Genomic DNA, 16,134 nt, shown 5'->3' with positions numbered 1-16,134 from the left:
CTTAACAAGCCTTTCTAGCATTTTCTGAATCTGGAATCCAAATGTCTTTCGGGGTATTTGTATCATCCCTATTTTTGTTGCTGCTTTCTTTTTATTTTAATTATATTTTAATTTAATTTAAGTTTAATTATCTTGAATTTGTACCTCTTTAAATAATATATTGAATTTTGTTTGATTTCCAAACAATGGTAAAAACATTGTCCTTATGGTTATGCGATATTGCTATGGGTAGTAATTGAATGAAGTTTGCAATTCCTCGAGTGAACCATACACTATTTATTCAGAGATTCTAGCCAGAGTTTCATTTTTGCTGTTTCCTAAAGAACAGATTTTGTTTCCATTAGGAGGCTAATTGGTTTTAAGGACAATCTTGTGAGGGACATTTGCCTCTATCCTATATGACTCAGAATAAATTTTTAGTTTTTTTCAGAGTGAAAGGATCAGCTAATATGTAGTTCTCATGACAATAAGTATATCCAGTAACCAAGCAATTAAACACAACCTGTATTTTTCCCTATTTGCATCCTTTTTGTGCAGCTGGAGTGAAATCCAGGATTTTCCATGGTCCTTACAGGTTTATGGTCTAGGATGAGGATAGATTACACAAATGTGACTCTTGTGCGGCAGGCTCTGTTTTGAACTTGAAAGGTCGTATATATTTTTTACTGACAAGCTAAGGGCCAGATTACACCGCCCTTAGACATGTTTAATCAGTAGAGCCACTTGCAGTGTAAATCACTACTCAGTGTGAGTCTGGCAAAGTCCATCCGTTAGTCTTTTTCTTCTGAAGTTACTGTCAAATATTGCTCCCTACAATATGCTGTTAAATTGTAACCCTAAGGAACACTTTTCTTACACTGACTCATTTGGCTTTTCTGATTATTTTCTAATTCTGTGTCAAATAGAAAGCTATTTGGTTTGTTTTTTCAGGTTTACTATTGTGTATTTTATAATAGATTTTATACATTCTAGTCTTATAATATCAAGCAAATGTTAGTTCTTGTCTTGGAACTGGAATGTTGGAATTGTTTACAACTTTTCTACCTCTGTGAATAAGTGCGTATTCTAAATTTCTCTACAGATACAAAAATGATGTTACATCGTGTTCCTTTTTATTGTACACTGTGTATCCTTGTATGCTTGAGAAAGCAACATGCAGTGAGGAATGACTCATTTATAATTATTTAACATATTAGAACATTGATGAATTAAAAAAATTGTATGAAATGGAGGATTCTGGAATTATTTGGAATAGTCTGCATGTTTTAATAATAATCACTATGGATATGTGGAAATGTCCTTATGCAGTATTAATTATTATTTTTAATATTTATTTATCATTATAATATTATTGCTGACAGTGCCCCCAGTTTTGCAGTTGAATCTGCGTGAGCAGACCCCTGTGCCTCCACAGAGCTCCACTGATCAGTGAGATAGTACATTGGCACATGGGACTAGTTGCATAGAATCAGTTGCAGAAGCTGGGCCAATGTACTCTGCACTGTGCAAGATAAAAAGATAAAATCAGTCTCTGGTGTTAAGAGATTACAATGTAAAACAGGGGTAGGCAACCTATGGCATGGGTACCGAAGGCAGCACACGAGCTGGTTTTCAATGGCACTCACACTGCCTGGGTCCTGGCCACCGGTCCGGGGGGCTCTGCATTTTAATTTAATTTTAAATGAAACTTCTTAAACATTTTAAAAGCCTTATTTACTTTACATACAACAATAGTTTAGCTATATATTATAGACATAAAAAGAGACCTTCTAAAAATGTTTAAATGTATTACTGGCACGTGAAACCTTAAATTAGAGTGAATAAATGAAGATTCGGCACACCACTTCTGAAAGGTTGCTGACCCCTGGTGTAAAAGATTGACAGGATGCACCAGACTTCAGAAAACACACAAACAGAAAACCCCACCAGAATTTAGCACTCATGTATTTTCACATGGGAGCTTTTGGATGCAGAGTTCTTTTTAAAATCTACCTCTAAAAAAATATGAGAGAATAACTTGGATGTTTGTATATATTTCAATGGATTATAAGCATTATGAATTCTCTGATTTTGCACAAATGAGATAGTTTCTTCACAAATAGTTGCCATAGGCACTTACTATTTTTTTTTAATCAGAGTCCTTCAATTTCAGTCTTTAGTGAAGTCTTTTTGTGTATCATCTCTTTAAGAGCTATGTGGCAAATTTAATCTGTGTTTTCTTGGACTCTGTGATCTTTCAGTTCTGATGGCACTGAACCAGAATTATGCATACCTTTTGTCTACTCTAGATTGGATTGTTGTGATGTACTCTCTGTGGAGTTACTCTTGAAGATTACTACTGTGAAACTGCATCTAGTGTAGAATGCAGTGGAACAGCTGCTTGAGGGAGTCCGTTTGCAGAGAGCACACAAAACCTCTGCTTCACGGTTTGCACTGGTTTTGTCATGGTATAATTTCCCACTCTGAACCTTAGCGTCCAAAAGATGGGGTACCAGCATGAATTCCTCTAAGCTCAATTACCAGCTTAGTACTTGTAGCGCTGCCACCAACCAGGAATTCCAGTGCCTGGTACACTCTGGAACCCCCAAAACCTTGCCCGGGGACCCCCAAGACCCAGTCCCTCTGGATCTTAACACAAGGAAAGTAAATCTTTTCCCTCACCGTTGCCTCTCCCAGGCTTCCCCTCCCTGGGTTACCCTGGAAGATTACTGTGATTCAAACTCCTTGAATCTTAAAATAGAGAGGAAAATTCACCTTCCCCCTCCTTCTCTCTCCCCCTCCCAGACTTTTCCTGAGAGAGAAAGTAATCCTAACACAGAGAGAAATTAACCTTTCTCTCCGCCTTCCCTCCTTTCTCCCACCAATTCCCTGGTGGATCCAGACCCCATCCCCTGGGGTCTCACCAGAATAAAAAAACAATCAGGTTCTTAAACAAGAAAAGCTTTTAATTAAAGAAGAAAAAACAGTAAAAATTATCTTTGTAAATTTAAGATGGAATATGTTACAGGGTCTTTCAGCTATAGACACTGTGGATACCCTCCCAGCCTAAGTATACGAGTACAAATTAAAATCCTTTCAGTAAAATACAAATTTGAACTCCTTCCAGCCAAATACACATTTGAACTCCTCCCAGCCAAATACACATTTGCAAATAAAGAAAACAAACATAAGCCTAACTCGCCTTATCACCTAGTACTTACTATTTTGAATCTATAAGAACCTGTATCAGGGAGATTGGAGAGAAACCTGGTTGCACGTCTGGTCCCCCTGAGTCCCCAGAGTGAACAACAATCAAAAACTAACAGCACACACAAAAACTTCCCTCCCTCAAGGTTTGAAAGTATCCTGTCCCCTGATTGGTCGTCTGGTCAGGTGACAGCCAGGCTCACTGTTCTTGTTAACCCTTTACAGGCAAAAGAGATATAAAGTACTTCTGTTCTATTAACTCCTACTATCTGTTTATGACAGGTTTCCAGCTCATTTCTGGGTGTAACTCCAGGTATTGCTTTTCACCTCTAAAGATTCAATATGGCTTAGGACTTTGTTGCATGAGAAATTAATCTATCTTCAGGTTATACTGTGATAGTTGAAACCTGTGGAGTTGCTCAAGCTAGTAGCCCAATGATTTAAAGTGGAGGAGGTTGTTGGCAAAGTTTTTTCATTCATGAGCCCTTTACTCTGGATCTTACTTCCCCACATTTAAGATCCCAGATTTATCAACTTACTGAATATCCTGAAAGGCCTACCTTTCTATTAAGTAGGGCTGTCAAGCGATTAAAAAAAATAATTGCGATTAATTGCATGATTACTTGCACTGTTAAAGATTAACAGAATACCATATATTTATTTCAACTACCACTCAGAATACAAAATGTACAGTGCTCAGTTTATATTATGTTTATTACAAATATTTGCACAGCAGTAAACAAAGAAATAGTATTTCTCAATTTACCTAATAATGTACTGCAATCTCTTTATTGTGAAAGTTGAACTTACAATGTAGAATTATGTACAAAAAATAACTGCATTCAAAAATAAAATAATGTAAAACTTTAGAGTCTACAACTCCACTCCATCCTACTTCTTGTTCAGCCAGGCAGTGTGGCGAGGGACAGCTGAACTGTCGGAAATGGTAGACTGCTGGCCAGCTGTTGCACAGGGAACTTAGAGGAGCGGGGAGCTGAGAGCTGGGCTACTGCTCCACCCTGGTTCCAAGCCCCCACCAGCTAGCTCCTGCTCTTCCTGCAAGCAATGAACAAAGCAGGTGGCTGCCAAACAACATTATAAGGGAGCATTGCCCAACTTTAAATGAGCATGTTCCCTAATTGATCAGCAACATAACAACAAAACAATGTTAACCTTGACGACTTTAAATGAAGAGTTACTGTATCACCTGAAAGTGAGATCAGGCATTCACATGGCACTGTTGTAGCCGGCGTTGCAAGATATTTATGTGCCAGATGTGTTACCTGGGGTTCTTTCAACCCAAAGCTCTTGGTAACTTTTACTCCATGCAAGGTGGTGTCAGGAAATAAATCAGGGGAGACACGGCTGTCCAACCGATAGATGGCTGGTACAAACAGGGCAACACAAGAGTGCTTTCACTTAAAGCTAAACTTCACTTAGTCTCCAGCACTTACACACATCCACAACAAGTTAGTAAAACACCCCCAACTCTCAATAAATTCCAAAGCTGAGTATGGCTCTCGAGTGGCACAGCGGCAGCTCGTCTGCCAGTGGGGAACACAAGATGCATCCAGCGGGAGAGACCAATCCCAAAGAGTCCCATGCCCTCAAAATTTCCCCCCCTTATTTTAAACATTAGTAACACAATGACATGTCCCTTAAAGAAAACTTGTTAAGCAAGTAGTTTCAATGGTGAAGCAAGAGGTTTCCTTCTGATTACTGATTAACAAGGTGTGGGTTTTCCCCAGAGTTTGCAGCCTTGAGTTCCTAATTCCGGAGGGCACATCCTGCTCTTCTAAAATGCATGTATCACCAACTTCTACACAATCGTTATTAGTAAGGATGCGGGGTCAAGCTGCCCTTTCTGTGGCACCGAAAACCCCCTCCCCTCTTGCCTTGGTCAAGCTGAGGCTGCTGCACGGCCTGCTGACTTGGCTGCTTTTAGCAATAAGCCATAGTGGTTTCAGGCACTTTACTGGTTTGCCCAAATCTCCCCAAACAGATGCACTAAAGATTCATATGTCTCTTCATGCTTCAACTACCATTCTAGAGAACAGGTCTATGCTGATAACAGGTTCTGCTCGATAACCATCCAAAGCAGTGCAGACCAACGCATATTCATCATTTTCATCATCTGATGCCACCAGCAGAAGGTTGATTTTCTGTTTTAGTGGTTCAATTCTATAGTTTCCTCATTGAACTGTTGCTCTTTTAAGACTTCTGAAAGCATGCTCCACACTTCGTCCCACTCAGATTTTGGAAGGCACTTCAGATTCTGAAACCTTGGGTTGAATGCTGTAGTTATCTTTAGAAATCTCACATTCGTACTTTCTTTTGTCAGATCTGAAGTGAAAGTGTTCTTAAAATGAAAAAAACGTGCTGGATGCAGTTACATAGCAAAAAAAATCTACATTTGTAAGTTGCACTTTCACAATAAAGAAATTGCGCTTCGGTATTTGTATGAGGTGAATTGAAAAATACTATTTCTTTGTTTTTCATTTTTACAGTGCAAATAATTGTAATAAAAATAATAATATAAAGTGAGCACTGTACCCCTTGCATTGTGTTGTAATTGAAATCAGTATATTTGAAAATGTAGAAAAACATCCACAAATATTTCATAAATTGCAGTTGGTATTTTATTATTTAACATTGTGATTTAAAGTGAGATTAATTGTGATTAATTTTTAACTTGCGATTAATTTTTTTAAATTAATCATGAGTTAACTGTGATTAATTGACAGGCTTAGTTTTAAGGCCTTCTTCCTGACAGATTAGTGTCAAGTACTTTGTTGTTGTTGGGTTTTTGTTTTTTTGTTTCCCTTTAAGAGGACAGAGTTGGATTCTTCTATAGACTTTGAGCCAATTTGTAAACAGTTATTGGTTTTAATTACTGTACATGCACTAAGAATATATATTGATTCAAGCACTTTACAGCTCTTCATACCTATTCATCACCCCTCTCCCCCACAATACTGTACCCTTGTTCCAAAGTGTCATTTGAGTTGATTATGGCATTGACATACCTCCTTCAAATATGTGTGAGATTTTACCTGTCTGGGAATACTGTTTAATTTTGAATCCCATAGACCAGGTCTTTTCTCACCTGGGAACCCCCTCATGCATGAAGAGTGTAGCGCAAATATCATTAGCTGTTTTGGTGTCATCCTTCCCTTTGGAATGAAGCAGATCCTGGAGTTGCTCAAACCCTGGTCCTCTGCCCTGACCACTTGTATAAGGCCTAGCAGGTAAGACTGGTAGTCAGACTTCCAATTCAGTTGTATCTCTCTGGTCAAAGAGTTTCATCTCCTTTCCTGCTTTCCTCTTTGCTCTCATTGCTCGGACTCACAGTCAGGCGCTCTCTCTCTCGTTCACTCTCTCTTTATCTCATGATTCCAGCTTGTGGCAGGGTGTGGGTAGTAGCTGCACATCACTCTTGGGTTGGTCGATCCAGCCATTGACAGATTTTCCTGGGACTGTAGCTGGTTGTCATGGCCTAGTAACTCCTTCTAGCTCCCACTGGCTGTCCAGATTTGATTATTTGGGTTAGTCCATCATTTGGGGTCCGGTTGGTCCTTTTTTCTCTCTTGATAGGTTCCCTATTCAGGGATTCCAGGGAATCAGTTTACTTTCATTTACCCAGTTGTTGCTATTGGAGCTGTTTAGTGTTTGCTTTCAACCCACAGAATTATTTGGAGCTACATTTACAATTCAAACTGTAAGACTTTGGGGCAGGAAATCCACCTTTATGTACTATGCACACTGATGGTGCTATATATAAAATAGTAATAATAGCATCATTAATAAAATAGAATCTTCAGTGATATGGCAAAGTCATTACACAAAAGTACTTATAAACAGTATCATGCATTCACTCTCTTCTCATTCAAATACTTTCACCCAAACACTTCCACACACCTAGAAGTTATGTATGTAGAGCACCAAACATATGTCTCCTAACACTAGATACACATTGTTATTTGTATTACTAGGTACATGCAAGAGCTAGGGGATATAATTCACAGATGAAATGAAAATTTCTCCCAGTTGGAAATAGACCATTCTTGAAAATAGTCTCATTGAGCAAATTGTGTTTTTTTAATGAAGAAATGTGACCACTTGCAATGCCATATAATAAACTGAAAAGCTAGATCCCCAAGAAGAAGCTAGGTAAGTGCTGGCATAATTCCTCTAAATGGGAAGCAAATGGTGACAGATTAAGGAGGTGTTTGTAGATTCCATTTTATGGTAGGTTGGACAGGCTGACAAGAAGAACATTATTTTTTGATGAGTTTTGACATGACTCTACATATAGCAAGGGGATGTTTTTACTATGAGATGCCTAATTTTAATAGAAGAACTATATTCATGACACAAGTTTTGTAACAGATGTCAAGGACAGTGAAGTGAACTATAATTAACATAATTTTATTGGCATTGTAAAAGTAAATCAGATAGTTTATAAAGAATAAGAGCCACTCTCTCTTTCTGGTGTGTTTTTTCCCCACCCTGTAATAGATCAGGCAGATAAAGGATGAAGGTAATTTCCTCCCCTGTGAAATTCATAGGGGACACTGGAGCACTATAGAATATTATATCTTCATGCTTTCTCATATATACATTATAATATGTAATATATGTATAACCTTACATATATAGATATATATAGTTCTCTTACACTTTCCTTCTGTACAATATAATACACATTCATCTTATCTCTCTTAATTGGAAAAGAGCACACACACCACAGTCACACCTGGGGTCAGGTCAAAACCAAAGAAGAGTTGCTGGGTTAGAGAAATCCCTTACATTTTAGAAGACATTTTTTCCCAAAGAGAAATTATTTAAACCATGACCCCTGGTGTGACTGTGATGTGAGTGCTCTCTTCCAATTAAGAGAGAAGATGAATGTGTACAGAAGGAAAGTGTAAGAGAACTATATGTGTTGCTGATGAAAGGCAAGAATGAAGTGTGCTTGAGGATTGACAGGTACTGTAGGAGGTAATTAAATGGCTATCTGTCTTCTTGCTTTAATTCAGTTAACTTGGAGGAAAAGTGGGTGGAAAACGTGTGAAGTTTTTCTTAAGAGCTGCTTTCTTTCCTTTTTTCCCCTTTCTTGTAGGATCAGTGTTGGTGAAAACATGCCACTGGATTTCTTGTTTTTCTTCTTGTTGGATCAATGTTGATGCTCATTGACTTGCCTTCTTAACTCTTCTGAAATCCCATAGTGTCTCTGGCATTTAGCAAAAACAAAACATCTAATGGTTGTATTGATAAAAAATAAAATAAATACTGTTTTAAAAACTAAAGTTATTGAGTGTATTTTCATAATGTATGTTGCACTGAGGGTGGGTTTTCTGTCGTTGATGGGGTTAGATAGGGAATGTGCATTATGGAGGGAGTTTGTTTTTTTTTTAAAGTAAGTGAGCATATGTTTGTCCTGCTCACTTCCCCCATGTTTACATTATATCCTAGTTTCATCATGAATGTTTGTATTTACTCTGAGAATTGGCACATCTTCCCCTTTCTTATTCTAATTCCAGAACTCTTTGGACATTTTAGTAGCCCTCCAGTGTCAAGCAGTTGCTCATAAAAGGTCTGATCCAAAGCCAGTTGAAATCAGTGGGGGTCTCTCCATTGACAGCAGCAGTTTTTTGATCGTGTCTAAGGACCTATGCGTCATCTAAATCCTAATTAAGCCATAAGTGGTACATAGGCTTTATGCTGGCCATCTGTTCATGGCTAAATTTCACTATAAGGGAAGGAGCCAGGCCCAAGGTTTAGTATCAGGGACTTGCCTGCCATGAAGAATTCAGGACCCAAACCTAATCACTGAAACAGCAGCATGATCAGCCCTGTAATGATGGGGCAGAGTGTAAGTGCATCCCTCTGAGCTCTGTGGCTTGTCCAAGGAAAAGCATTATAAGCAACAGTGGGAGCTCATGCCTGTCAGTGGGTGGATCATGAAGTGGGCCCTTTGAAGGTGTGATGGAAGGAGAAAGATCTGTGGTATTTCACAAGATATTCTGATAAATCCCTAAGATAAGGATGTGAGTGTGGAGAGAAAATTTCTTTTTTAAGTAATTGTTCAAATTTCCACACTACTGAAATACAGTGAACAGAAAAAGTCCCTTCTATACCAAATGGTGTGTATGGTTTTCTGTGCAAAAGCCATATACTGTAAACCAAAATATGTCAGGATTCACTGAATACCAGCCCAATGGAAAAAGGAAAGCCATATCTATAACTGTTATCTTATATTTTAAATTTTGTACTTTTTACAGACCTGGGGTTGAAATCCAGGTTCCACTGAAGTGAATGTGAGTTTTGCCATTAGCCTCAGTAGAACCAGGATTTCACCCTGATGTTGACCAGTGCAATAAAGCAAAGATACATTATAAGCGATCAAGGAAATAGCTAATTTTTGCTAATTTGGTGTATTATGAAGGTTCTAATTATGACAAGAATTTTTCAACCATGTCCGTGGGCAGGAAGTGTATCAGAAAATCAAGGTCAAATTTTTCATTCACCTTTATCTCTGTAAATCTGGACTGATGACTCCTGGGAACTTAATATGAGGGTGCCAGGAGTCCAGGAGAGCTGGCTGTATTTTAAAGAAACCTTATCGAGGGTGCAGGAACAAACCATCCCAAAGTGCAGAAAGAATAACAAATATGGCAGGCAACCAGCTTGGCTTAACAGTGAAATCTTCAATGAGCTTACACTCAAAAAGGAAGCTTACAAGAAGTGGAAATTTGGACAGATGACTAGGGAGGAGTATAAAAATATTGCTTGATCATGCAGGGATGTAATCAGAAAGACCAACGCACAACTAGAGTTGCAAGGGATGTGAAGGGTAACAAGAAGGGTTTCTACAGGTATGTTAGCAACAGGAAGAAGGTCAGGGAAAGTGTGGGACCCTTACTGAATGGTGAAAGCAATATCGTGACAGATGATGTGGAAAAAGCTGAAGTACTCAATGCTTTTTTTGCCTTGGTCTTCACAGGCAAGGCCATCTCCCAGACTGCTGCACTGGGCAATACAGTATAGGGAGGAGGTGAGCAGCCCTCAGTGGTGAAAGAACAGCTTAAGGACTATTTAGAAAAGCTGGACATACACAAGTCCATGGGTCCAGATCTAACACATCCAAGGGTGCTGAGGGAGTTGGCTGATGTGATTGCAGAGCCATTGGCCATTATCTTTGAAAATTTGTGGCAATTGGGAAAGGTCCCAGACAATTGGAAAAAGACAAACATAGTGCCCATATTTAAAAAAAGGGAAGACAGAGAACCCAGGGAACTACAGACTGGTCAGCATCACTTCAGTCCCCAGCAAAATCATGGAGCAGGTCCTCAAGGAATTCGTTCTGAAGCACTTGGAGGAGATGAAGGTGATCAGGAATAGTCAACATATATTCACCATGTGCAAGTCATGTCTGACCAACCTGATTGCCTTCTATGATGAGATAAGTGGCTCTGTGGATATAGGGAAAGCAGTGGATGTGATATATCTTGACTTTAGCAAAGCTTCTGGTACAGTCTCCCACGGTATTCTTGCCAGCAAATTAAAAAAGTATGGATTGGATGAATGGGCCATAAGGTGGATAGAAAACTGGCTAGATTGTTGGGCTCAATGGGTAGTGAACAATGGGTAGTGAACAACGGCTTGACGTCCATTTGGCAGACGATATCAAGCAGAGTGCACCAGGTGTCGGTCCTGGGGCTGGTTTTGTTCAACATCTTTATTAATTATCTGGAGGAATTAATTGCACCCTCAGCAAGTTTGCAGATGACACTAAACTGGGGGGGAGAGGTAGATACATTGGAGGGAAGAGATAGGGTCCAGAGTAACCTAGACAAATTGGAGGATTGGGACAAAAGAAATCTGATGAGGTTCAACAAGGACAAGTGCAAAGTCCTGCACTTAGGAAGGAAGAATCCCAGGCACCGCTTCAGGCTGTGGACCGACTAGTTAAGCAGCAGTTCTGCAGAAGGACCTGGGGATTACAATGGATGAGAAGCTGGATATGAGTCAGCAGTGCCTTTGTTGCCAAGAAGGCCAGTGGCATATTGGGCTGTATTAGTAGGACCATTGCCAGCAGATCGAGGGAAGTGATTATTCCCCTCTATTCGGCATTGATGAGGCCACACCTGGAGTATTGTGTCCAGTTTTGGTCCCCCCACTACAGAATGAATGCAGACAAAGAAAGTCCAGCGGAGGGCAACAAAAATGATTAGGGGGCTGGAGCACATGACTTATGAGGAAAGGCTGAGGGAACTGGGGTTATTTAGTCTGCAGAAGAGAAGAGTGAGGGGGGATTTGATAGCAGCCTTCAACTACCCAAAGTGGGGTTCCAAAGAGGATGGAGTTAGGCTGTTCTCACTGGTGGCAGATGACAGAACAAGAAGAAAGGGTCTCAAGTTGCAGTGGGGGAGGTCTAGGTTGGATATTAGGAAACACTATTTCACTAGGAGGGTGGTGAAGCACTGGAATGGGTTACCTAGGAAGATGGTCTTCTGACCTATGAGTCTATGAGTCTATGGTGGAATCTCCATTCTTAGATTTTCTTAAGTCCTGGCTTGACAAAGAGCTGGCTGGGATGATTTAGTTGGTATTGGTCCTGTTTTGAGCAGGGGATTGGACTAGAAGACCTCCTGAGGTATCTTCCAACCCTAATGTTCTATGATCCTATGATTTAAATTGCTAGAGTCACTTATGATTTTCACTGGTGTACTGTCAGAGAGATCAGATTTTTGGGAAGTTTTTTGATGAAAATTGGTATTATTGATCCTATTGTTGGTAGCAACAATTATGATGTAAAATGATATCATTTTTGCAGTAGTGGTAGGCAACACAGTTCAATAAATGGTGTATCTACTCTTGCACTGGTTTAACAGTCAGTATCTGTACTTTAATAATGTTTAATGTTGGTCCAATTAAATAAATCTAACCGGTTAACCTATATTTCAGCAAGATTGCAATTGGTTTAACTATACAACCACTGAGTAAAATGTCCACTGCCAGCAGTAGGGGACAAAATAAACTTGTTCAGTTAAACTGATTATTTTCAAAAACATTTTGCAATTCATAGAGGGTGAGAAATGTTTCTCAGTATCTGAATGTTCATACTTATGTGGTGAAGAAATGGGTGCAGCAATTTAAAAAAAAAACATATTCTAAAAGAGAGACTACTTGCTATGATTATAGCGAGGAGATTTCAGAGGAAACAGGGTTAATGGGACTTATCAATGTTCATCTCCTCTGAAAATCATGTAGCTCAGGGATCGGCATCTTTGGCATGCAGCCCACCACGGTAAGGACCCTGGTGGGCTGGGCTGGTTTGTTTACCTGCTGCGTCCACAAGTTTGGCTGATCGCAGCTCCTACTGACTGCGATTCGCCACTCCAGACCAATGGGGGCTGCAGGAAGCAGAGCGGGCCGAGGGATGTGGGAGCCATGATTGGATGAACCTGCGGACGTGGCAGGTAAACAAACTGGCCTGGCCCACCAGGGTCCTTACCCTGGTGGGCTGCATGCCAAAGGTTGCCGATCCCTGATGTAGCTTGTTTGAGTGCCTAAATTTAACACTTGGATTGAAAAATATAGCCCCATGTGACTTGCCAAAGGCTACATTTTACTGTTTATGAAATAATTATTTTCCTTTAATTACCACACAGGGATATTGTGAGAATAACTTAATGTTAAAGCCTCAGTTCAGGAAATCATCGCTATTCAAGACAGCCCTTAGCTTGTGCTTAAGTCCCATTAAAGTCAAAATTAAAGTTAAGTACATGCTTAAGTGCCTTCCTAAATTGGGATCTATAAAAGTACTATGAAGACTAAAAGTGCCCCTATAAACTATAGATTCATTGATTTTTAGAGATGGATTAGACATTTCAGTCCATCTCCCCTGCTGGTTCAAAATTACCCATGTTGTACATTTACATTTGCTTTGCCCAGTCTCATTTGTATATCCATAGTGAGAGGCCTTTCCCCACTTTCCTTAGAAATATTTCACAGTCTAATCGTTCTCCCTGCCAGGAAGCATCTCCAGGTTTGCGGTCTAAATAGTCCCTTTCTTAATTTGATCCCATTACTCCTGTTTATGATTCTGTGCACCACTCTAAATAATATCTCTCCCTTCTTGCTGTTTGGTAATCTTAATCAACTTCCAAACAAGCTATATGTTTTCTCAACCTCCTCAGGAGTTTGTCCATTGTTCTGATAATGAAAATCCACAAATTGACTATTCTCTGTATGACTGCATTAGAACTATGTATGAGAATACCTATTTACCAACCCACTGTAGAATGCAGTGGCTATTTTTGCTGCCATACATTGCTTTGTAAACTCATGCCTAGTTAACTGTCCACTATCACTCATATTGTTTCAGCCATGCTGCTTTCCTGAATTCTCCCTCCCATTGAATATTGTGTATCACATTTGTTTCCCCAAGTATGTTAGGCTGCATTTTTCCAAATTGGAACTCATTTTTGGAAATCATTTTATTTCTTTTAGTATTGATTAATCATTTACTTGTCCTGAATAATATTTGTGTCGCTCTTTCAAATTTAGTATCATCTGAAAAATTAAATTACTCACCGTTTGCTCCCTATTTGAGATCCATTCTATGTCTGTGTATGCCTATCACTGTGACATTTAAGTGCTGATCTATAATGAAGAGTTTAGGTAAGGCTGAATCTAGAGTAGTCAATGTTAAAAGATCAACATTTATCCACAGATACTGAAGATGGTGATAGCTTTGTAAGCACCAGGACAGAGGTGTGTCTGAGTAATTGCATATACATTGTTAATTATTGTTCCCCTTCCACTCATCTCTGGTTATCTGCCTCTGCTTTGTGATTGCAAGCACCTAAGGAATGCCCCTTCTGGAATGTTTGTTTGGAAAGCAGCTATAATAACCTGGGCACTACACTTAATAACTAGAAATAATGATATTGCTAGAAATATTGAATTTGTAATCATGCCCTCTGATATCACTAAGCTCTTTCACTAGACTCATCGCCTCAAAGTGATGTGTTGCTGTTTATCATTAGTCTTTGCTGACAGTGTTACTACCAGTTGTCAATGTATGTGACATTGTTCATAACTAAGTGAATTCAAATACATTTTTAGGGTGATTTTGTGAGACTGTTAAGTGCTTTTAAGTATCATTATTCCCACGTGTACTGAACTATGTCACCTAACAGCCCTGATCTTAGTTCAAAGAAGGTATTGTGTAGTGTAACAGTTGATTTTGTCACTTGATTTAATTTTACGTATCAAGTAAATAAAGGGGGCAAATTAGTTAATACCTACTTAAAAGTAGTTTAAGAAGCTTTTTTAGTGAAAAGAATTGTTGATCCTGAACTGCTGACTACTAACTACAGTACAATAAGTAGCTCATTAATCCCAATTTTTTGAGATCTAAATTAAAACATCAACAGGATATTTTATTATTGCATAATCAGCAGATTAAAACTGTTCGTTTTAACAGTAGCCACTTTAAAAAAATACAAACAGATGTGTGCGTGTGCACACACACACAAGAAAGAGATCTCATTTGGAAAAGTGACCTGAACTTCATTTATGACCTCTATGAAAATCACACTTGCGTGGAAAATGTCAGTAGAGTAATGACAAGATGATTCTTTCACTCTTGAATGCTTTCACTGTAAGCTAAACAATTACAAGCCGAATCTTACTGACTGTGGCAGGTCTCATTTACAGAGGTCCATCAAGCATAGCCAAAGTGTTTCTCTTCTCAGATTTGGTTAACTAAATGGAATCTTTGGTAAAGGTTTAAAGAGGAGGTTTTCAAAAATGTTCAGCATTGGTCTATTTCTTCCCCGTATTGAAATCAGCAGGGTTCTATCATTAACACCAGTAGGAGCAGAATTAAACAATGCTGAGTGCTTTAAACTTTCCTCCCTAAAAAACACTCTTTGTATCAAATCCTAGTTTCACTGGAATTAATGATGCAGGATTATAAAGTAGGATGTAATTGGACAAAAAAATAAGCAGTTGTAAATTGACTTAAGTAACACTAGACAACTCAAAATTTAAAACTGGTTGTTTTTTTGTCCACTTACATCATATTTTTATAAATAGAAGAAAAAGTCATATTAAGTCTAGCAGAATTTCTGAGGACGACAAATATCATCTCACTGATTGCTTTCTTTTTGTTAAATTTTTCAGAAATTGAAAAATTTCAGGGTTCTGATGGGAAAAAGGAAGATGAAGAAAAGAAATACCTTGATGTCATCAGCAACAAAAACATAAAGCTGTCAGAAAGAGTACTGATCCCTGTCAAACAGTATCCCAAGGTACTGTAACTATAATTTAATATACTGTTAGTGTTTCACAGCAGACAAGTGGAACAATCATATGCTTAATTATTTTGTTTTTTGACTTTAGAAACACTATGCAGGGCTTCAGGATATTTAAAAGTCAGGATGATAGTTTCATTCTTGGATTTTGCTGTAATTAGAGAGTCTGGTCCAAACTGTAACTTGCGGCCTTATTCAAAAACCATTGAAGTCGATGAACATAAGAACATAAGAACGGCCATTCTGGGTCAGACCAAAGGTCCATCTAGCCCAGTATCTGTCTACCGACAGTGGCCAATGACCGGTGCCTCAGAGGGAGTGAAGCTAACAGGCAATGATCGAGTGATCTCTCTCCAGCCATCCATCTTCATCCTCTGATGAACAAAGGCTAGGGACACCATTCTTTACCCTTCCTGGCTAATAGCCATTTATGGACTTAGCCACCATGAATTTATCCAGCTCCCTTTTAAACATTGTTATAGTCCCAGCCTTCATAACCTCCTCAGGTAAGGAGTTCCACAAATTGACTGTGTGCTGTGTGAAGAATAACTTCCTTTTATTTGTTTTAAACCTGATACTTATTAATTTCATTTGGTGACCCCTAGTTCTTGTATTATGG

General features: G+C 38.9%; 1 protein-coding gene across 3 annotated transcripts in view; it reads left to right on the top strand.

Moving 5' to 3' along the window:
* KHDRBS2 (KH RNA binding domain containing, signal transduction associated 2) overlaps positions 1 to 16,134 on the top strand; it is a 669,346-nt gene that overhangs the window by 114,491 nt on the left and 538,721 nt on the right. For all 3 annotated transcript variants that reach the window (XR_003999512.1, XR_003999511.1, XM_030555661.1), the window contains exon 2: positions 15,385 to 15,512. Coding sequence is in view for 1 of the 3 variants with exons in the window: in XM_030555661.1 (XP_030411521.1) it covers positions 15,385 to 15,512 (128 nt within the window). In the remaining 2 variants the exon portion in view is untranslated. The remainder of the gene's footprint in view (positions 1 to 15,384; positions 15,513 to 16,134) is intronic.

The sequence above is a fragment of the Gopherus evgoodei genome, chromosome 3, assembly GCF_007399415.2.
Source record: "Gopherus evgoodei ecotype Sinaloan lineage chromosome 3, rGopEvg1_v1.p, whole genome shotgun sequence".
Taxonomy (NCBI): Eukaryota; Metazoa; Chordata; order Testudines; family Testudinidae; genus Gopherus; species Gopherus evgoodei.
Note: the sequence above shows the minus strand (reverse complement) of the source record. Positions and strands in the feature narration are given on the sequence as shown.